The 23,756-nt window shown below is 40.3% G+C and overlaps 1 protein-coding gene across 1 annotated transcript in view; it reads left to right on the top strand.

The window, feature by feature from the left end:
* The first annotated feature begins 306 nt into the window (after nt 1-306).
* LOC131675456 (long-chain-fatty-acid--CoA ligase 5) overlaps nt 307-23,756 on the top strand; it is a 688,157-nt gene continuing 664,707 nt past the window's right edge. Inside the window, exon 1 of the mRNA XM_058954441.1 lies at nt 307-604. Within this exon, the coding sequence (XP_058810424.1) occupies nt 533-604 (72 nt within the window). The 5' untranslated portion in view covers nt 307-532. The remainder of the gene's footprint in view (nt 605-23,756) is intronic.

Raw genomic sequence — 23,756 nt, 5'->3', positions numbered from 1 at the left:
ACTTAAAATAATAAATATTAACAAAAAAGTTCTTAAGATTATTATTTATTTTAGGTGTCTAACTGTTTATTAAAATAGTATATTTCTTATTTTATTATACGTAATGATAAAGAATATTGCAAAATTGAACATGATAAAATAATATTTGAAAATAATTTTTATTATTATAACAATATTTTAATTATAACATTAAAATGATATATTACTTTGAACTATTTAGTCATGTTTATCATATTGCAATTGTAAAAATAACTCGATCGACGTACCCCTCCACAGCAGACTATATTTAAACAAGCGTATGACCTCTTAAGTGAAAATTTTCTTTTTCTTCAAAGATTGATCTATATCATTTGTATATTTATTTTCTATTTTATTTGTGTTGTAATTTGTATTGAGTCATTGTCATTTAAATTTTTAAACCATTGACATATGTAACAATTATGAAAATATATATATAAAGTAACATTGGTATTGTTTTCTTATATCTTATGTAAAATTAATAAGTATATACTAAAGCAGCAATTAGTAAAATATGCCTGGCTGTTTTTTTCATGAACCAGTCCGCATCCCAATCGATTTGAATGAACAATCGGATACGCTTAAGGTTATTATTTAAATATATCATAATAGTTTTCAATTATGTTAAAAATAATATACGTATTATTTGTATTTCATTCTGAAATATTTTATTTTAGTAATTTTCTTAATACTTCAGGTCATTAAAATAATACTGCTATATGAAAAAATTACTAGTATTTTTATAAGATTTATTGTAATTTCATTTTAATAAAATTCGACTGTAAAAATTTCATGATGTCATATAAAGAATCATTGTACTTTGAGTAACATATAGCAGTGATAGAATGAGTATTCATATAAAATAATGTGTATAACCATTTTATTAAATGACGATGCTTATAAAGGCAATTATATCAATTAATAAAAACATAACCGTCATTTTTTTTGGATTCATATAGTTCGTTAGATTTTAATGAAAAAACTTAAATTGTATTTTAATGTAAACGCTATGGTTCAGAATATGAAAATTATATTGTAGTTTATGCTTCGCTCTAAATCTTGGGTTTTCCACTAAAACTTTAATTTCAATTAAACTTGTCAACTTTATAATTTCATTAGCGATGAATTTTTCATAACGTTCTACAGTATCTAAAACACAGTAAATTTCCAATAGATTTATTCTATTTATCTTTTTAATTAAAATTTGTTCATAAAATATCATTCAATTTTATAATATAAACTTAAAAAATAAATAAAGTAACACTGGATAAAGAGTTTAACATTTTACGAAAAACAATATCGCATATTCATACACGTTTGCTACATTATTTTTAATCTAAGTTTCAAGTTACATTAATTGAAAGAGATTATGAATAACACTATTGATCATTATTTATTGTAAACTAGAATTGTTTAGACGATTTTAAAATTCTACCAATCATTATTGTAAGTTATTTTATTGCTTTACTAGACTTAAATAAAAATAGACTTTGTGAAGGATAATTTACATTGTTCTTTAATAAAATCTATAGTATGCCAACTTTCAAACTATAATACTGTTGTCAAATGAATAAATTATATAATTTAAGAAAAAATATTACGGACAAATAAAAATTCACTTGACATTTATTATTTTATAAAAATCTAATAACACATGATCATTTAAATTTTCTATATACTTAAATTTGATAAAATGTATTGAACCTTACTCAATATTAGTATTTAAGGTCATGTGTTTAAATATTATTACTAAGTTTTGACGGGATGGATAAAACTTATATTTTATTTATTTTCAAATATTATAATTACGTTTTTACATTAACTTTGCTTCTGCTTTTTTATTCAATCTATATATTTCTTTATTTAATTATACACGACAAGAATGGGGTTATTTGTTAATTCTTTCGTTAAGGACGTTCTCTCCCTCACAATCGTGCTTAACTCATACTACCAAAAGTAACTGGATCTTTTATCGGTAAAGTTATTAAATGAGTTGAGCACCAGTTCATATGCAGATATAAAAAAACGCGAATTCGCAACGATTTATGCGATTTGGCAGCACCGGTTTCCTGACTACTACACGTGCGTCAGTTCGAAAGCATAAGCAAGGCATAATAGAAAGGTTATGGTGTATTGTTCTTATGTGTAAACTGCAACAAATCTAGAAGATGTCAATGCATTTCCGAAGTAAAAAAGGATTTTTTATATTAAAGAAAACAAACGGTCGTATAATAAAAGCTCTAAAGGCTATGTCTGATGCGAAGAAAAAACCTACCGAAAAAAAATTAATTGAGCAAAAGACGAATAATGTATGTGAGGGATTGCGCCTCGTTCAACTAGCAGAACTAGGAAAAAATCTAAAATGCGGTGAATGCAACAACATTTTACACTTGGAAGATATGACAAAAGAAAGACTGATTGGATGTCATTCTGGTTTATCAATTACATGCAAACATTGTGCAACTGTGACAAATGTTAATACTGGCAAAATATTTGAAAAGCACGTATCAGAAATCAATGCTGGATTAGTGCTTGGTAAGTTGTGTACCCGTGACATTTTTCAGTATAATATTTACTTTTACCATTAGCTTTGAACAACATTTATTATACTGTAACATCATTTTTAAATTGTGTATTATTATTTCAGGTGCAATACATTCTGGTACAGGTTAAACGAGCTTAAACAAAATTCTTAATTGCACAAATATGCCTAGATTGTGTAAATAATACGTATAAGAAATATGAGAAAATAGTGGGAAACGCAATCGAGGAGGAAGCTACAGCAAATTGTTCACGAGCAGCATTTGAAGAAAGAGACTTACAAGAAAAGTACCCAACCCGAACTCACCAATTTTGATGATTTTGATACATATTGTAGAACATAAAAAAATCAGAGACACGTATTTTTTTTTCGGCTAATTTTCACTTTTAAGGGGTAAAAACATCCCCTAAAGTTAACCTCCAAAAAGCGTTTATTTTAATATCTCGGCTTAAAATTAATATTTTTCAGTGAAACAAATTGGAGGTTATTTCTTACAAAAGAAGCAAGTATTTTATGGTGATTTGAAGAGTAAGGGTAGCATTCCCTATTTTTTAGGGGTTGAAAATATATATTTTTTGGCATAATTTTATAATAAAAAAGCTTAAACCGACTAAAAAACTTGGCAAAAATGTTTAAACATCCATAATAACAAAATTTAGTTGACGTTTTTCAGTGTTTTAATAAATATTACCCCTAAGGGGGGTAAACCACCCCTAAGACAAAATAACTGTAAATATGTAATTCAATACATAATATCAGTTAGCGTTTGAACCTTGAAGTGAGTAGACGTGTTATAACTGCGCTCTACCGGAAAAGTCTTATTTATAACAATAGCATAAGTGACAGTTAAAGGTGAAACTCGTTTAACAGAATTACAAAACAAGACGGCCGAAATGGCCACAAAAGTAACTGATGATTCGTTAACCAACAATAAAGATAAACCTGGAGAGTGGAAAATCGCTTCTAATAAAATAAGTCCAAGCAGTCGCAGCAGTCCAGGCAATGAAACACAAATTATTCAAACTATCAAATAAGCAAAATTAGACTACTGGCTAAGTAATACAAGAAATAAATTCGAAATACTAGAAGATGATAAAGTAAATAATCATAGTGAAGATGAAAAATCATGAAGTAACGAAGCAAACAAAACGATAAACAAATTCCCTCCGATCTTTGTTTACAACGTAGAAGATATCCAACTGTTAGAAAAATTATTAAACACAATAGTCAAAAATATTTTTACACTAAAAGTAATAGGACAAGATCAAATTAAAATTCAACCACCAGCATCGGAAAAGTATCTCCCGATAATAAACGCACTGAAAGAAAAAAATACACAATTCTACACCTACCAGCGTAAAGAAGGAAAAGGTTTCAAAATAATTCTAAGAAGCATGCATCCGTCAGTTGATACTGAAAGATTAAAAGCTGCCATAGAAAATCACGGACACAAAGTACTAAGTATTCATAACATAAGACATCTCATCACAAAAGCACCACTACCGCTCTTCACAATTGAAATTGAACATGATTATAAAAGTCCTACAAAGAAACAAAACTTCTTCACACAGTAATCAAATTCGAACCACCAAACATAAAAAGAGAAATTCCTCAGTGTCAAAATTGCCAAGAGTACGGACATACGAAAAATTACTGTTTTAAAAGTGCAGTGTGTGTTAAATGTGCTTAATATCATCAAACCAAGGAGTGTCCAATCAAAAAAAAAAATTAAAGATGTAATGTGTGCAAACTGCAAAGGAAATCATACAGCAAATTATAAAGATTGTCCGGTACGTAAGCAACTACAGCAAAAATTATTTCCCAAGTTGCGAGAAAGAACATTTCAAAATAGTATACAAGTACATACAATCACAAATGCAAATTCAAATCCAAATGACAATAGAGTTAGACCGAACACAACATACGCACAGGTAATCGCTAAACATAACGGCTAGAATGAAACAGAAACACCAAAACAATCAGCAGTACACACAGAACAAAATAATTGCAGTAACGATGAAAAGTCAATTAATAAACTCGAGCAATTAATAGAAAAAATGACGCAAACAATGGACATACTGTTAAAATTAGTAACCACACTTATTAATAAATTAGTATAACCATGTCAAATCTGTCAAATCTAAAAATTGCTATCTGGAATGCAAATGGCCTTACGAGAAGACACCTCGAGTTGAGAGCAATTTTTAATTCAAGAAAATATTGATATTAAGTTAGTCTTAGAAACACACTTTACTAGCAAAAATTTTCTACACATACCAAACTACTCAGTACATAAAACAAATCACCCACTCCATAAAGCACACGGAGGTACTACAATTCTAATCAAAACAAATATAAATCAACACGTTCACAAACATACTAGTGAAATGTTCCTTCAAGCAACTAGCATAATCATCAATGATAAAAAGGGACCGATTACAATATCAGCTGTTTACTGTCCTCCAAACAAAACAATCACAAAGGAAAAATGGACAGAATTTTTCAAAACACTAGGAAACCGCTTTATAGCAGGAGGGGATTATGCGAAGCACCCGTGGTGGGGATCTACATCAGAAACTCCAAACACCCAGAGACCGAGTACTCTATGAAATACTACAAAAAAATTAATTCACCCCGATATCCACCGGAGAACCAACATATTAGCCTACTGACTTAAAAAAGCTCCCGGACTTGATTGACTTTGCAATAGTAAAAGGGATAAACAAAAATTATTTTGTAGCGTCATCATGCCTAGATATTACATCGGACCATTCGCTGGTAATAATTACTCTTCACCGTCAAGTACACAAGAATGTAAACAAACGCACAAAAGAGGACTGGAAAAAATATACTCTTTCCATAGATGAACGCATTACGTGTAATTCCCACTTAAAACAACTATCAATATAAAAAACTGCATAAATTCACTCAACGTACTCTTATCTAACACCATTAATGACTGCTCTACAATAACAATCAGAAATAAAACGTAACAAATCAGCTCCTCTAGAATAGCCAAAAAAATCAAAGAAAAAAGATCACTAAGAAAAAGATACCAAATAACCAGATCAAGTCAAGAGAAATCAAAACTCAACAAAGCAATTAAAATCCTCAAGAAAATGCTACAAGAAGAAAAAAATATCCAAACACAAAATTATCTTAGAACACTGAGTCCAACAGAAGCAACAGACTATTCACTATGGAAAGCCACAAAACGACGTAAAAGACCAACAACATTTATACCGCCTATCAAAAAACTGGATGGTGAATGGGCGAGATCGGACGAGGAAAAAGTTGAAACCTTCGCAAACCACCTTAGCACTGTATTCCAGCCACACCAAAGAATAATTACCGAACGGGAAGAAAGAATTTTACTAGAAGTATCTGATGCACAAGATAGCACTCCGATCAAATCGATAAAAATGAAAGAAATATTACTCATTATTAACAATATTAAAAACAGAAAAGCTCCCGGATTTGATAATATTACGGGAAAAATGAATAAAATGCTACCCAAAATTGCGATAAGATACAATATATCCAAGATAAACTATCATTTCAGAAATTTTAACCGAAAATTTAGGAATGAAACGCGTGTGTGCGAAATTCATCCCAAAATTGCTCACAGTAGAGCAGAAGAACATTCGCTTATAAATTGCTCTGAACAATCTGGAAATGGTCAATAATGATGATAATATGCTTAGAAAAGTTATTACAGATGATGAATCATGGGTTTATGGTTATGATCCTGAAACAAAACAACAATCTTCACAGTGGAAGCATTCTGAATCGCCAAGACCAAAAAAAGCACGTCAAAGTCGGAGCAATGTTAAGTCAATGTTGATTGTTTTTTTCGATTGTGAAGGTGTTGTACATCACGAATATGCACCGACAGGACAGACAATCAATAAAGAATACTACGTTCAAATTTTAAAACGTTTGCGTGATGCAGTAAGAAGAAAACATCCGCACTTTTGGGAAAGTGGTGACTGGCTGCTCCATCACGATAATGCGCCAGCGCATTCATCCAATCTTGTACAGCAGTTTTTGAGCAAACACAATATCGCATTGCTTCGACAACCTCCATACAGTCCCGACATAGCCCCTTGTGACTTTTGGCTGTTTCCAAAACTAAAAAAACCACTCAAAGGATACAGATTCGATGACAAAACAACGGTTGAAAACAATGCAACGAGTGTACTTAAGGCTATCCCTAAAAGTGAGTTCCAGGACTGTTTTGAAAAGTGGAAACATCGATGGAACCATGTTATTCAATCAAGTGGGGATTACTTTAAAGAATGCCATCCACCAGATGATAAAGAATAACGCTAGCTCGAAAATATAAAGGTAGGCCTGATACTTTCCGGACAGACCTCGTATGTCCAGTAGTAGAAACATTTGCTTATTGTCTCACTATGTCAGACAGATTGTAAATTTACATGGAATTAATTAAAAAAAAAATACATAATATTTCGTAGAAAGTTTGTATATAGAGGTTTCTGAGGTCGTTCTTTACAAATCTGATATCAGAAAATGTCGAAAAAAAATTTTAACTTTCATAAAAACTTGTTTACGAATGTGTGATCTTTGTAGCCTGTACATATGAACTAAAGAACCTTAAACCTTAAACCCCTAAACAACAAATAGGCTAGATGTCTGTGCTTTTTAACCAAACGACTCCAAACCTCTAACCTCCAGACAGGCCGAAAGCCTATACTTTACCGTAGACACGAGTATAGACATATTACCGATATTTTATTCAATCATTTTGTATGTAACAAATAACGTTTCGTTTTACGTTTCTATCAAAGATTTATTTTACTGCTTTTATAAAAAAACATAATTTCGAAAGTAATTCCATAAATTATAAAGTATTTCATAAATTACATAATTATATGATTTTATAAATTCAAAAAGTCCACACTTTTTTGCAAATGAAAAAACATAGGTTAATAAAATTAGTTTATCAATCTCTTTTGCGTTTTGTAATAGATTTTCATGTTGTCAAACTTAGAAGTTTTTCATTGTTATAATTATTTCATAAGCCAAAAGTTTTTTAGATGAATTCTCGAAGTAATGATTATTTTATCTATAGTAAAATATTTACAGTCTGGAATTCCATAATAATACTATTTGATACGATTTAATGAATTTATCAAAAAAATCTAAATTCAATAATAAATATTATTCTCATTTTTATTAATATTTCTTATTATCATTGCTATTATCAGTATTACTGTTATTCTGGTTATTGCAATTATGCTTATTCTTATTATTATTAATTTTTTTTTTTTTTTTGAGAGTCTAAATCCATTTACTGACAACTGACGGAAACACGCCAAGTATGGGACTCAGTAGCTTAGGCTACCAATACCCACCAAATATATCTTTTCTTGTTTGCACCGCAACCAGCGCGGAACTTTTTATCACATTACTTCAGACTGGGCGGCTGTCATTGCGTGTCCAAGCACACATTCATCCATTTAATACTCATTCATTCCCAAGTAGGCTCTGAAATGTTCTCATTCATTCAATTTTCCAAGCATCCATCTGTCTTTTTGTTCTGTAACACATTAGTAACGTACAGCGTGATCTTACACCATGCATCGGCTGTTGTCAACATTACGTTTGTCACGTTTTCTGGCGTAATCGGCCCTAATTCTGTCTCCAGTCTTAATCTTTGCTCGGCCCACCGGTCGTACACGAAAAACGTGTGCTCCGCGTCGTTCCAAGACCCCCTACAAGGTTGTCGCTCGTGTCAGCTCTTCCTTTGTCAAGCAAGGATATTCCATTTCTTCGTCCGTGTTCGACACCTAGTTTCCGGGTCACAATTTTGTAACCCATCCCCCACGGGTCCGAGTCCACCTCGTCTGTCAGTCGTGTCCAGCACTGTCGTTTGCTGTCCTTTATAGCTTGTCTCAGCCTTTTTCTGGCAAGTTTGTATGCCTGTGAGGCTTCTTCGTCATGTCTGTTTCTTTGTCTTTGTGTCTGTCTACGTCGGTGACATTCGCGTCTGATGTCTGCAATTTCTTGCGTCCACCAATACATCTGTCGCCGGTCGGGAACGTATTATTTTTTCGGCATCGTAGCTTCGCTTAGGTAAGGGAGGTATTTTTCCGCCTCCTCAGCTAACTTCTCTGTCGAGTCACGGTCCGTACCACTTCGAGTGGTTTCCGTAACAGGCTCTACATTTTGTAGTAGTCTGTTGAGTTCTTTTCTGTCCAGGTGTTTCGTGTCCCAACGTAGAGGGGGTATCACGTTACCTCTTTGTCTAGTCGTATTTTCGTCTGTTACTTTAAAAATGATGTATTGGTGATCACGGGCTGTATATTCCTCGAGCACTTTCCATCCTCTTATTCTCGTCAGTAGTCTGTCTGTGGCCAAGGTCGGGTCAGCTATAGATTGACCCCACCCCGGTCGTCTAAATGTCACCGACTTTCTCTCGTTCACCACTACTAGTTCCAACATCGCGCCCATCTCTAGTAGCAGTCGTCCGCGTCTGTTTATCGTGGGCATACCCCACTCAATCGCCCGTATGTTAAAATCGCCCGCCACGATCGTATTTCCGGTTATATCCCTCACAGCGTCTTCGTATATTATTATTATATTATTATAATAATAATATTATTATAATATAATAATATTATAATAAATATAATATTATTATATTATAATAATTAAAATTATTATAACTTTAGATATAGGATATCTGCGAGTCTGTTGGCATACTTCAACGCGGAATAGTTTGGTGACAGGTACGAGGGTGGTCCGATAAGTACTTAAAGACATATTCTATCACGTAGTACAACCTTCTCGATGGTTACTGTCAAGATTTCAGCCGGATCGGAGTTGTAGCTTATTTTTGAGAGCGTGTGAAAGCAAGTGTGTTCGTTGATTTTTGAAAAATGGAAAAAGAGCAGTATCAGTCGGTGATTCGATTCTTATTTTTGGAAGGGAAATCGCGCAGCGAAATCAAAAAGCGCTTGGATGCTGTGTACGGTGACTCTTCTGCTTCGATGGCGACCGTCAAAAACTGGTTTCACGAGTTTCAACGTGGTCGCACGTCGATTTTTGAAGAGCCACGTCCAGGTGCTCCGAAAACGGCTACCACAGAGGATAACCTGACAAAAATTCACGATCTCATATTGGCAGATCGACGATTGAAGGTGCGCGAGATAGCTAAGGTCGTAAGCATCTCAAAAGACCGCGTGGGTCATGTCCTGCATGAAATTTTGGGCATGAGAAAGCTGTCGGCGCGATGGGTGCCGCGTTTGCTCACTCCGAACAACAAGCGCAACCGTGAGACAACTTCAGAGCAACGTCTGACGCTGTTTAAGCGCAATCCGAAGGAGTTTCTGCGTCGTTTCATGACAGTCGACGAAACATGGATCCACTGGTATACATCAGAGACCAAGGAACAGTCGAAATAGTGGACTTTACCCGGCAAAAGTGCTCCGAAGAATGCTAAGACTACCCCATTGTCTGGAAAGGTGATGGCCATCGCTTTCTGGGATTCACAATCGACTACCTGGAGAGGGGCAAAACGGTCACAGGGCTGTACAATGCCGAATTGGGCCGATTCGACATCGAATTGCAGAAAAAACGGCCCCATTTGGCGAAGAAAAAAGTGCTCTTCCACCATGACAACGCACCGGCTCACACCTCCGCCGTCGCCATGGCCAAATTAGTCGAATTAGGCTACGAACTGCTACCCTATCCACCGTATTCTCCAGATTTAGCCCCGTGCGACTTCTGTTTGTTTCCAAACTTGAGAAAGTCACTCGCCGGGCAGAAATTTGAGTCGAATGAGGAGGTAATCGCTGCCACGGAAGCCTACTTTTCAGACCTCGAGGAAACGTATTTTTCAGACGGGTTAAAGAAGTTGAAGCATCGCTGTACAAGTGTATCGAACTAAAAGGAGACTATGTTGAAAAATAAAACGCCTTTTCCAAAATTTTCGTCTGCGTTTGTCTCCGCCGCAATTTGAGGGAGGAGCATCTGTGCTACGCTACTGCTGTTCACATTGCATTGTAGTATCGTCAGGGTTATTTTTTCTGTTTCGTCTTCAGTTCCATCAGTACTGCTCTGTATACGGCGCACCCGCCTGATCCAGGCACGTGGGCCAGGTTCGTCCTTCCATCCCTTTACAGAGGAAGCAGTCAGTAGTGTTTTTACACTCCTTGCCCACGTGACCCGTCTGTCCGCATTTCATGCAGCAGTTCTTTCTGTCCGGCCCTTTTCATTCTCTCCGTGTATATCCTTACCCGAGGTAGTTGGAGCATCTTTGAGGATGAATGAGGAGTCGAACTCGACAATTCATCAATCCTATTTTGATGCGTTCTTTGCCTATCAGTCTCGTTGCTTCCGTCGTGTCGAACTCGCAAACGGCTCACGCATTCCCATATGCGTTTTATCGCGTTCGCGATGTCCTGTAACATCGTGACGCAATCCAAGTCAGCAAACTCCAGTTTCACCCTGGAATTTAAGTCTTTTACTGTCGCAGTCTGTCCTAATACTTTCTGAAGTGTCCTTTGGAAGTCCTGTTCTTGCAACTCTTCCAGCCGCATCAATATAGCACCGTCCTTGGTTTTTCTAACTGTCCGAACGTCTACCTTCTCTGTCTTGGGGTTTACCTTCTGTCTGATAGTCCGCAAGACATCGGTGTACAGATGTCCTTCCGCAGGCTTGATCAGAATGATCCCGCGTCTGGTTTTCAGGTTGGAATACTCCGATTCTCGGCTTCTGTGTCCGTCTGTCGTCTTTTGTACCGTCTCGTTGTCGGTATTTTTCTTGTTCCTTTTCTTTTTCTTTTTTACGACGGAGGCCCAGTCCTCTAACACCTCCGCTCTCATCTCAACATCCTCCAAAGGAGTCTGTTGAGTGGTATGCGTGGTGTCCCTCTCGTCAAGTGTCTGTCGGTTTCCGGCATTCACCCCCGGCGTTTGCTGTGTGGCAGCAACGTCTAGGAGCGTTCTCCGTCTTTCATCATTTACTTGGTCTAGGCTTGGGGTCTGTTTTAGCTGTCGCCTTTTATGTCCTGGAGTTTCCTCCATTACATTTGCTCGTCTTTCCGTTACGTTCGTTTTTTGTCTAATCTGTCGAATTCGCTTCAGTTCATACATAGAAACTTCTACAGCCTCATATATTTCATCCATACCGTTCGTAATCACGCGACTCACGTTTCTTTGGCCGTTCGTTTTCTCCGTCATTTCTTCTAGGACGCTGTGTATGGTGAGCAGTTGTTCTCGCATTTTAATCTCCACAGCGTTCCAGGATTCTGGCGACGTCGACCCTGTCCTTTTTCCTGTCGCAATTACCCATCCATCAGCCAGATTTCCTACTAGTGTAACGGGGGAGCCGGGCAGCTCCAGTGACTCTTCTGAGTCGATGGGCGCAGGCGGCATTCTAGTACCTGCAAAATTTTCTTTAACTTTCATCTCATTTTCATCTCCTTCATTCTACTGTGTTTTATGTGTTAGTGATCAGAACTAATTACCAGGTATAGTGAGTCCTGCAATCTTTCGTGCGTAGAGCCCCTGAATGAGCATGCCTAGAGTGCGGTGGCTTCGACCATTCCTCCCCGCCTCCCTGCAACAAGGGCCCTTCCGATTGCCAATCGGCATTACTACAGAGAGCGAGATTTGGCGTTTATTAGGCGCTTTACTATTGTGTAGGGGGAACCTCCCATGCTGGCTGAGCTGGGTCGAACCCTCTCCAACTACTGACGGCCCAGGAGAGACTGGTTTTATCATTGTACCCTCCAGAGTCGGTATATATACAATCTAGGGTAAACTCTCTCTAGATTGCTCTCGCCACCGTCTGGTAAAGTTCTGCTTTGTGTCTGATCGGCTTATCCGTCATTCCTCTGGTTTCACATCCATTCGGGAGATGTCCGTTAATAGAGCCCCCTCATTTATAACCCGCTTGGAAAAAATACCCGTTTATAGGGTTCCATCTCATTCGTAGGCAATACCCTTTTATAGGGCCCTTCTTTCATGTTCCCAGAGAACTTTCGGACAGTCATTCAGATGTGTAGGTTTTGTGTGATGAGTAGTTGTGTATAGCCTTACTGCCTACCACTATTGGCGGCTGTAGCCAGTGCTTCCGTTAGGCGCTCTATTATAGCGCTGCTGCATAGAGCATCGACGCGATATTGACATTTCCAGCTGGCGCGACGTGGACGCCGGAAGTTAGTGATTCTCTATTGTGGGTGTTATCCACACAATAGAGCACCCACTATTTATTTTTTTTTTTACAAGGAGTTGCGGAATACTTTTTGCAGATTCCCATTAGTCTTTCCAACTGAGAGGTTATGTAGGACTCCCGAAAGAAAAAAAAATAGGCCTACCCACTAAACCGCCATCTCCTTGGTTCCTTCTCCCAGCCATGGACTATGTTGATATTACTTCTGACTGGAGGTTCTGTCTGTGTTCGTCCGTTCGTGTCGTTCCTCCGTATCTCGTTACGTAGCGTCACTTCGTCTGCTCAGTCATCTGTCAGGCAGCCGTCCGCGTTCTTACGTCTCAGTATAGTTTCCGTATAGGTAGTGGCTAAGCGCCACCATTCGGGTTCACGCAACATCAGAGCCACGATGTTATCGGGGGTGATGCTGCCGACCGTTCCTTCCAGTTCCTGTCTGAGTCTTGTCCAACAGTCACACGCGAAAAACGTGTGTTGTGCGTCGTCTCGTTCGTGTCCACAGTACTTACAGTCGGGTGTTCGTACTCTGTTCATATTGTAAAGGTACTGTCGAAAGTACCCGTGGCCCGTCAAGAGCAGGGTGACGTAGAAATTTACATCACCAAATTTCCTTCCGGGCCACAGCCTCAAGTCCCGTGTCAATCGTTTCGTCCAGTTACCACCTCGTTCCTCTGTCCATCGGCCTTGCTAAATGTCAATTGTCCTGTCGCGCTCAGCAATTGTCGCGTTCTTTCGTCCTATGTCCGCGCTGCTTCCGTAGATCCTTGTGCGTTCAAAGGCCAGAAGATCCACGGGTATTACGCCAGCCACCATCAAAACAGCCTGCTCAGAGACTATTCGGGAGGAGCAAGCGATTCGCAGTACGCCCTATCTCTGTACCATAATCATCGACTTACAGTATTTCTTTGTCTTCAGAGAGTCTGCCCATATTTTCGCGCCGTATCGAAGGATGGAGTGAGCTGTCGCCATTAACATTCGTATTATTATTATTATTTTTTTTTTTTTTTTTTTTTTTTATGGTGGTAAAAAAAAACAGGATAAATCCTCATGGACCATAACGGTTGGAGTGTGACGGCAGTTCACCGAAGCTACCCACCTACACTCTCCCACCCGCCGTGTGACGTGACTCGCTGATCCTCTCAGACCGGGCTGTTTCAAGCGATCTATCAACCGAACGCAAGGAGCCTCCGGGTCGTCGAAGACCAGCTGACCGCCCAAATCCCGCTTCTCTTCAACCGGAGGGTAAACCATCCGGGGAAGAGTAGTAAAGTCCACCTACACCATTCTCCAGCGGGGAACCGCGTAAGCATTACTTCCCGCTGGAGAACCGCGTCAAGTCCTCTCGTTGTCCACGGGTCCTGTATCGTTTCGTTACGTCCGTTTATTCACATTCATCCATTTGTTCATACCATTTACTCCCGCCTTCTTCTCGTCTAACACTCAACTTCCAGGCAACCGTCCGCCTTTTTCCCTCGTAGGATAGTCTCAACGTACGTTGCCGTTACCGTCCAGTAGTCTTTGTCTTGTAGCATCTTTGCCACAATGTTGTTGGGCGTGATGTTTCCAAGCGTCGTCTCCAGTCTTTGCCTTTCGTCGTTCCAGTGTGAGCATTTGAAAAATGTATGCTCTGCGTCATCACATTTGTATCCACAGTATTTACAGTCGGCGCTGTTAACTTTGTTTCTGTCAAACAGATATTTCCTGAAGTACCCGTGGCCGGTAAGAAACTGGGTCAGGTAAAAATTCACTTCCCCAAATTGCCTCTCCGTCCACGGTCTCAGGTCGTCAATGAGTCGTCTAGTCCATGCTCCGTTCGTGCTCATCCTCCATTGTTTGTTCCAGTCCGTCATCGTCCTAGTTCTTTCGTCCTGGGCAGCTTCCGTTCTGGTCATGTCGCTGTTTCGTTCGTACACGCGTTTCCGCTCTCTGGCGAGCATGTTTATCGGGATAACCCCCGCCACCACCAGGACAGCCTCAGCCGAGACTGTCCTGTAGGCGCAGGCTATCCTCAGTGCTCCCTGTCTTTGTACGTTTGTCAGTCGTTTGCAGTATTTCTTGACCCCCAACGCGTCGGCCCACACCTCCGCCCCGTAGAGCATGATCGAGTGGGTCGTTGTCATCAGTAGTCGTCTCTTCCATTGTCTCGGTCCAAATGTATTTGCCATAAGACGGCTGAGAGCGGAAGTCCTCTCTGCCGCCTTCCTCGCTGTCTGTTGTATGTGCGGCCAGAAGGTCATCTTCGTATCTAGGGTCACCCCCAGATACTCGACCGCCCCACTGGTCCGCAGCGATACCTCTCCGACTGTCATGGGAATCAGGGTATTAATCCTGCTTCCCGTCAGAAGGATGAGTTCTGTCTTGGCCAGGGCAAGGCTAAGTCCGCGTTCAGTCATCCATCTATTGATTCGTAACATCGCGCGGTTCAGAAGCATTTGCGCCAGCTCCGGGGTACGGGCTATTATCACCACAGCCACATCATCGGCGTAGGCAACCAGCTCCACCCCCGGTGGCATCGGTAGTCTTAGTAGTGCGTCGTACAGTATGTTCCAGAAGTCGGGTCCAAGGATTGAGCCTTGGGCGACTCCTGCTGTGATTCGTCTGGTCACTGTTCTGTCGGTCGTCTCGTATCGAATCCATCTGTCGTGTAGGTACTCCCTCATCACCCGCATCAGGTATTCGGGAACCCTGAAAGTTTGTAGGGCCTCCAGAATATCCCCCCACCGAGCGGAGTTGAAGGCATTCCTGACATCAAGAGTCGCGAGAAGTACTATTGGCCTCGCTCCGTAGCACACGAGCCTCGTCCGCCGAAAGGCGTCGGTCACTTGTCGAATCGCCCCTATAGTTGAGCAGCCCCGTCTGAATCCGTACTGGTTTCCTGCAAGTCCTCCGTTTGCAGTTACCGCGTTCGTCAGTCTTGGTTTCAATAACGCTTCGTAAAGTTTACCCGCTGTGTCTAGAAGACTCAGGGGTCTATAGGAAGACGGACTATTCGGCTCTCCTTTTCCTTTATGCAGGAGAACCGGTCTAGCAGTCTTCCATCGTCTGGGAAAGATGCCCGCACGTAAGACCGCGTTATACTTATCCAGGAGGAGTCCTGGACGTACGCTCACGATCTGCTGGAGGATCTCTCCCGGTATACCGTCTGGTCCGGGTGCCTTACCAGGCTTGATCGTGGACACAGCCTTAATAAGCTCTGCCCCGACAAACTCTGGCACTGTCGTCTCTTGTTCGTTCGTCATTTCTTCCGTCTCTGGTTGGTTTGGGAAAAGTCCATCTACTATTGCTTTCATGGTGTCTTTGTCTTTTGGTTCAGAAGGGCCAAGGGCCCCCAATTTCTTGGTCACAATCTTGTAGCCAAGTCCCCAGGGGTCCCGCTCCACTTCTTCACACAACTGTCTAGCGCATCGGTTTTTACTGTCCTTTATTTTAGTGGTCAGTCTCTTACGTGCCATCTTGTACGCTGTCGATAGTTCGTCCGCGTCTGGTCTGCTCTTTTTCCGTGCGCGGTTCATCCTCCGGCGGCAGGCAATGCATTCCCCACGGAGGAGGCCAATCTCGTCCGTCCACCAGTACATTGCTCGTTTGTGTGTTCGGCCCTTGCGTCGAGTCATCGTGGCGTCGCACAGTTCCGTTATCAGTTCCGTTGTCTTGTCCGTTATCCATTCGGCACGCTCCCGCAGACCAAGCTCTGCCGGGACAGACTCGGCGGGTAACGGTGCCTCCCTTAGCAGTTTGTCAAACAGCTCTCTATCTTGTCGTCGTAAGTTCCAATACGTTGAAGTCCTGTCTCTAGTTTGTCCGTTTCGTATGTTCGTCGATTGATTTGTCACCTCAAAGACGATGTGCTGATGATCGCTGGCTGTATAGTCCTCGGTCACCCGCCATCCTCTTATCCGCGACGAGATCCTGTCTGACGTCATCGTCACATCGGGTATTGAGTATCCGAAGCCCGGTCGTCTATAGGTCGTTGTCGTCCCTTGGTTGACCACTACCAGATCAAGCCTTGCGGCCATTTCCAGAAGCAGTCTTCCTCGTTTGTCCGTCGTTGTCATACCCCACTCGACCGCTCTCGCGTTCATGTCTCCCGCGACGACAAAGTCACCCGGGAGACCTGTGAGGGCGTCTTCCAGCTTACCGACTTTTTCCTCGTACACTGCCATCGTGCAGTTTGGGGTCAAATATACGCTAACGTAGGTGACGGAATCTACCCTCACCCACGCGTAATCTTCCCCCCTGCCAGACGCTTGTATTCTCCTAGCCGGTTTGCCTTTGACCCATATGGCCGACGTACCGAGGGTATTCGAGAACCAGCCGTCCTGTTCTCGTAAGTCCCACAGTTGCTCGCTCAGTATCAGTATGTCTACGTTTCGTTCCTTCGCTGTCTGTGATATAAGCAGCTGGGCTGCCTCGCACCTACGCAGGTTTCCTTGTAAGATTCCTGTCATTGTCGTGTCTGCTTCCGGCACTCCTCCAGCGCTGCCCGGTAGGCCGCGCACGCTCCCGTTCCCGGGACGTGCGCCCTCTCCGTTGCACGCGCCTCGGAACATAGGAAGCACGTCGGCTGTTTGGTGGGGCAGGCTCTCCCGACATGGCCGGTCCCCCCGCACCTCCAACAGCACTGTCCTCTGTCAGGTCCTGTGCAGTCCGTTCGTCTATGTCCGTATCCGAGGCACCGGTAGCACCTCGGGACCGTCAATCTTTCTCTCAGCCGACAGTTGACCCAGCCGATCTTGATTCTGCCCTTCTTGAGCAGTTTGTGGGCCGTGTCTCTGTCTGCTTCGAACACTGCCATACAAACGTCGTGTTTATTCGGTCCGAAAATGTGGATCTTAAAGTCCGCATCTTGTCCTGTTTCTCGTTTCAATGCGTTCTGTACATCATTCGTGTCTGTAACACAGTCGAGGTCTAGTATCTCTAGTGTCTGTCCGTGTGTCATGTCTCGTACATTACCCTCATTTCCAAGAGTAACCTGGAGTTTCTCCTGGAACTTCCGTCTTGCGTCTGCGTTACAGCGAAAGCGCATGAGGAGTCCTCCGTCCTTAGTCTTCCGATATCCCGAGATACTCACTTTAGAGCCCTCGGGATTAATCTCCGTCTTTAGTCTGCGCAGGGTATCCGCGTACGTTCGTCCGTCGTTTGGCCGTACCAGTATAACGTTGGTCCCCCCCTTCCGGCGGGAACCACCCGCACTGGGCCGGTTCTTGTCCAGCTCGGGCCGTTTGTTCCCGTGGATAGGCGTCGCCGCTGCGGATGTCGAAGCTAGTGGCCTCTCCCTCCGCGCGCCCAGCGCCACCACAGGGGTAGTCTGTTGCGTCTTCTGTTTGAGGGAAGTCGTCTCCGTCGTTTGGTCATTAGTCTTCTGTTTAGACTTCCTCTTTTTTCTGTTCGCGGAGTTCACCGTGGTCCAGCCTGACTCGTCCGCAACCCTTTGATAGGCCACGGCTTGCTCAGGGCTGGCCCCCGTGTCCTCCCTCTTTCTTTTCTGTCTTTCTGTCCTCCTGTCGTTTACGGACTCCAGGAGGGGATTTAGGCGGTCGCATTCACTCCATGCAATCTCCACCGCCTCCTTTATTACAGCCATACTAGTCGTTATGTCCGTACTAATATTTCTCTGTATCTTAGTCCGTGCCTCCATCTTTTCGAGCGCGGCATCAATGCGCCTGAGCTGCGTGCGAAACAGCTGGAGGTTTTCTGTCATATGTCCGTTGTCATTGTCCACGTCTTTCATGTCGGCGTCAGTGTTGCAGGTCTGCTTTTCGGAGCCCTCGTTTTTCCGCGCAGGTGGCACTTGTATGCGCCGCAGCGGTACCGTCACGTCTCGTGTATCACTAGTTCTTGTCGGTGTTCGTCCTGTCGTCAGTTCTTGGCCCTCAGCGGCAGAGACGTAGCTCACCCCGCTGCCGCCGCTTGACCCACTGTCCGTCCTCTGTCGTCTCGGTATGTTCAGTAGTTTCTTGTCGTTTTTTCCTGTCTTTCCCCCCATTCCCGTGCACAAAGTGCGGCCCTCAAAATCCGTGCCGCTGCCCGTGGCCACCGGGGCTTTCACCCGATCGGAACCCGGGGTGGATTCCTCCTGAGAAGGAGTTACCACTTGAGGTACATCAATGTTTTCATTGTGCATATTCATATTGTTGGTTTTGTCCCGTTGTGCTGAAGGTCCCTCGTGGTCGCGACTCCACGAACCGCGCTGGGACAGCGCACGGCCCCTGAGGTCCCCCCCCCTGTATGTTTACCCTGTGTGTTCAGTGTTCCCCCCTGTGGTGTGTGCGTGTACGTGAGTGCCCATAGGCGAAACCGGGCTTCATTCACGGGGAGAGTCCGTTTAGAGATATCCCCTTCTCTCGCTTTCGGGCGACTTCGTTTATAGGAGTCCCCGACCATTCGCTTTTCGGTAAGACCCGTTTATAGGGTCACCGAGCATTCACTTCTCCGGTTTGCCAGAAGGCGTGTGTGTGTGAGTGTTTGCGTAGTGTGTGTGTGTGTATGTGTATGAGTGATTAATGGTTGGACACATCGGCAGAATACCATTATCTTTTGCGTCATTTGTGAGCCATATCTTCCTCTTGGCCGTATCCGTTATAGCGTTGCTGCTCAGAGCATTGACGCGACGGACAACGTTTCCACCGGGCACGTCGTGGACGTTGGAAGCTAGCATTTGCCCAGTGAGGTGTTACCAATCACTGGACCAGCCGGGCAACTCAACACAATACCTTATCCAAACGTCGGATTTCGCGCTATGTGCGTATCCGGGGTTAAAAAGAGGGATTTCCATTACAAAAAACACTTCGACCTTGAAATGACCTTCAAAATGAGGTTAAAGGTCAAAGGTTTTTGGTGCATTGGGTGGCCCACTCTGTTCTGAACAAATTTTGTAGAGGTCATTTTTCGATATCTTAAAAATTAAAAAAACGCTTTTATGCAGTTTTTCAAGCATTTGACCTTAAATCGACCTTCTCAAGGCCATGAAAAAAAATTTAAAAATACCGTTTTGGACGTAAAATTTCCCGCTCTTTCCGAATCCGGGGTCAAAAATGGGGGTTCCTATTTAAAAAAACAAAGTTGACCTTGAAATGACCTTGAACATGACCTCCAAGGTCAAATCCAAGGTCATAGAAACATGGCCCCCTCAAAGTTGAGTAACTTTTGTCTGAAACTTTTTTCGATAAAACTCACTCCAATCTAGATATCTGAGTGGATCACTTAAAATGGGCCACCCTGTATATTCATTAGTTTAATGAATGTTATCATACATTCAATGATAATTCCACAGATAAATGTCTTTCACTAATAAAAGTTGTTGACAATATATGCGAATCAATATAATCTTTTTTTAAATTGTATTCATCGAGTGTTTACCTCAGCTGCCTCTGTTATTTTTTCGGCAGTGAGTGAGTTTTGTGGGTATTCTAGTTGGATGCCGGAAAGTACGAATACTCTTTTTGTTTGTCAGTGATATCATACAGTTGTAGAAAATTTTCTTTAGTGATTTTATATAGATTTACATTATTCAATTTCAAAGTGAATAAAAGTTTCTATAAATTTTAAAAGTAAAAAATAATTAGTTTAAAAGTGATTATTTTTTAAAATACGTAAGTATTTTATTCACTTTTTGAACATCTTTTCAGTAATTATTATGTTTCATATAAAATGAATAAATAAATTTTTGTATTTTTGCTTCTTCAAATTAAACTCGATACCGCTCAAGGGGCTCGTCTAGAAAAGATACTGTTTTGTTTCGTTTTGTTTGGAAAATTTATTGTAACGATATTTTTTTCAAAATTCCTTCAGAAATAACAATATTTAGACCAGTACAGTCTCTTGATTAGCGATTTCGAGTGTAAGAATACTATCGTAATAGTTACTTATCATTCATTTTGGGCACGACAACTACACAATAGGCCTTATATTTTCGCCAGAACAAAAAGTGTAACCAATTAAAAATTGATTATTTAAAGTGTGAAATAAATTTTGAACTAATATGAGTTCGCTGAAGGTGCCATGTTTGTTTTCAAAGCGAAAAAACAAGCGATTTTCGGTGATTGTTTTAAAAGAAGTTAAAAACTGTATTTTATTACAGAAAATTGTTGGTTCGAAAGGGTTTTCCGAACAATTATTTCAAAGAAAATGGCGGCCGTTTATGAAATAATGTGGTTTTTTGAAGACTCAATTTTTCACTTTGCTTCCTTCCAGAGAAAGCTTTATAATAGTAAAATTTTCAGTTAAAACTTCATAGAAGTAAGTTTGAAAGTGTTTGGAGGTCGAATCATGTATTTTTAGAAAATGTTTGGGCCTAGTCGGAATTAGTTTAAAAGATATAACATTTAAAAAAAAACCCTTTTTGTGAATAACAAAGTTATGGTTATAGCTAATTGTAAGTAAATTTTCTTTTAGTGAAAACATAAGTATTTCGTATTCTTTCAAAAACAATTTGTAAGATTTCAATATCTTAATTTTTTTCATCTGAAGAATGGAAAAACCGTTTTTCAAAAATCGAAAATTCACTATAAATCAAAAACGTGTTGATAAAATCCAATTGGATTCTTCACACGCATTCGAGATAGAAAAATAAAAGTGGATACCAAATTTTATCGATATCTGATGGACAGTTCAAAAATGATATACACATACACACACACATCCATACGGACATTTTCTAAAAACACGTTTCTTGAACTTCAAACGAAGTTTTTTTATGAAGCTGAAAATTTTACTATTACAAAGCTTCTTCTAGGAGGAAGCAAAATTTTAAGACGACTGCTTTTACGATTTTCAAGATATCTTGGTCACCGAAAAACAACTCTGAAAAAGACAGGATTTCTTAACATGGCTATAATTCCCTTAATTTACTATAGTTTTTAATACCAAAATTCATGAAAGTTTTTCAATATATCTACTTTGGAACCAACAATTTGCTATAAGCAAAAAGACACTTTTAATTTCTCAAAAAGATCCACGAAAATCGCGTGAAATTTCGCCTTGCAACTAGGCATAAACCATCATTGGTATGTTACGCCTTAAGGACGGAAAGAAGGCGATTACAGACGAGTGTGAAAGTTGTCACCCTAGCAAAGTGAGGGTGGCAATCACTCATTATGATCGTCTTCTTTCCATTCATTATGAACACTACATTTTTTGTCTAATCTGCACCGTAAGTGTGTTATTACATACATGTGAATGCGAGGGGAAATCATAGCACTATTTTCCGCTCTAGAGCAGAAAAGAGAGCCCTAGGATGGAATGTAAGCCCTACGACCGAAATTTTTTACTTTTCTGCACTTTTTCGCCCGTAAGTTTATTTTCCGCCCAAGGGCTCATTCCTCTGCCCTTGATCAGCAAAGTGCAATTTTCCGCCCGATTTACATACATATAACAGCATACTTTCGGTGGAGGCAGGGCAAAAAGATATTTTCAACATGTATGTAACCATGGTACATGTATGTAATAAAGTTTTTTAACAAATTCAAAGAGTTTTTTATAACATGTGAATAAAAACTTCCATTTTCGGCGCCTATAAAGTGAACCAAAAATAGAGTTTCCCGAACATAACAAAGTTTATTATTATTATTAACCAGAGTATAGTACAAAATATTACAACAAGTAGTAATAATTATACAATTATACATTACAAATTTGTAACCCGGCAGAGGATAAACCTGTTCGCTGGTCTGGTATTATAAAACTACTAACACTTAAAGAAATTAAAAGGAAAAAAAAAATTAAAAACTAAGAGTCATTTTGTATAATAGTTTATAATATTTCACAAATGAAGTATGGCTTAATATTGGTAGCAAGAATGCTTCCTATAAAAGCTTACTTCACTAATATCTTCAATTTTGTTCTTCTATCTCCAATATCTCATTAACATTTGTCTGGCCGTTACAATTGTCGTCATTGATCCTTTATCAATCACATTTGCAATTGTTTCAATTATTTTTCTGTAGTTATCTGATACTTTCATTTTTTTCATGTTATATTCAGACATTCGACGATGAGAACGATTTTGATGAAGTGTACAAGTGCCTTGTGAACACAAATATGTCCTTACATCCAAGAGAAACTTATCCTTATCCTCATCCACATGGACTTCCAATGCTGAATTTAGACTATCAAAGTTCCCTTGTTGCTTTAGTTTGTAATAGATTTGTTGTAAATTGTTGCAGTGTATTTTGTGGTTCATTGTATTCCTGTATCTAGTATCTAGTACGGATGGCCTTTGATCCATTTTTTTATTTTGTCCTTTATTGTTTTTATATTGCTATTTAAAGTTTTGAGGTCAGAAGGTAGTTGATTGAAAGTGGCTAAAGCTCTTGTATAGCTATCTTTAATGCTGATTGTTAATTTTCTTTTAAGGGGCTGTATAGTTTTTTTCCTTGTTACGGAATTTTTCTTTAGGAACATATCTTGCAGGTTGACATAGTGATACACTAGAGATTCCATGGTGAATGTTTGATCTATGTTTAGTGGATTTTTTTCATTTATAAACTTGTTTTTATTTATTATTTGTAATAGTCGCGTTTGTAGTGTTTGTATATATTTGAGTCTTCCAATGTATGCTCCACCCCATGCTATAATACCATAGGTTGTTATGCTATGGAAAAGTGCATAGTAAATCATACGTAGATTATCTGTGCTCATTATCCTAGATAATTTGTGGAAAATATAAGTTAGATATTTTAGTCTATTGTATAGCATGTTTGTATGCAGGTCCCATCTCATATGGCTATCGAAATGCACTCCAAGGTACTTAGTGTTATCAACTTTTCGAATGGGTGCACCCTTTATATTTATATGTAGATATGTTGAGTTGCTATTGCAGTTATTTCCAAAAGCCATATAAACTGTTTTGTCAATGTTTAGTGACAGTTTATTCAATGCTAGCCAAATGAATATTTTGTTTAAGTAGAAATTCATATTTCTTTCGACTTCATGCCATGTTTCGCCTTTCACGATAATTACCGTGTCATCAGCAAAAGCCGACACACTATCATTTGGTAGC

The sequence above is a fragment of the Phymastichus coffea genome, unplaced genomic scaffold (assembly GCF_024137745.1).
Source record: "Phymastichus coffea isolate CEN01 unplaced genomic scaffold, Cenicafe_Pcof_1.1 PCOF00022, whole genome shotgun sequence".
In the NCBI taxonomy this organism is placed as follows: domain Eukaryota; kingdom Metazoa; phylum Arthropoda; class Insecta; order Hymenoptera; family Eulophidae; genus Phymastichus; species Phymastichus coffea.
This window is presented reverse-complemented; position numbering and strand designations above follow the sequence as displayed.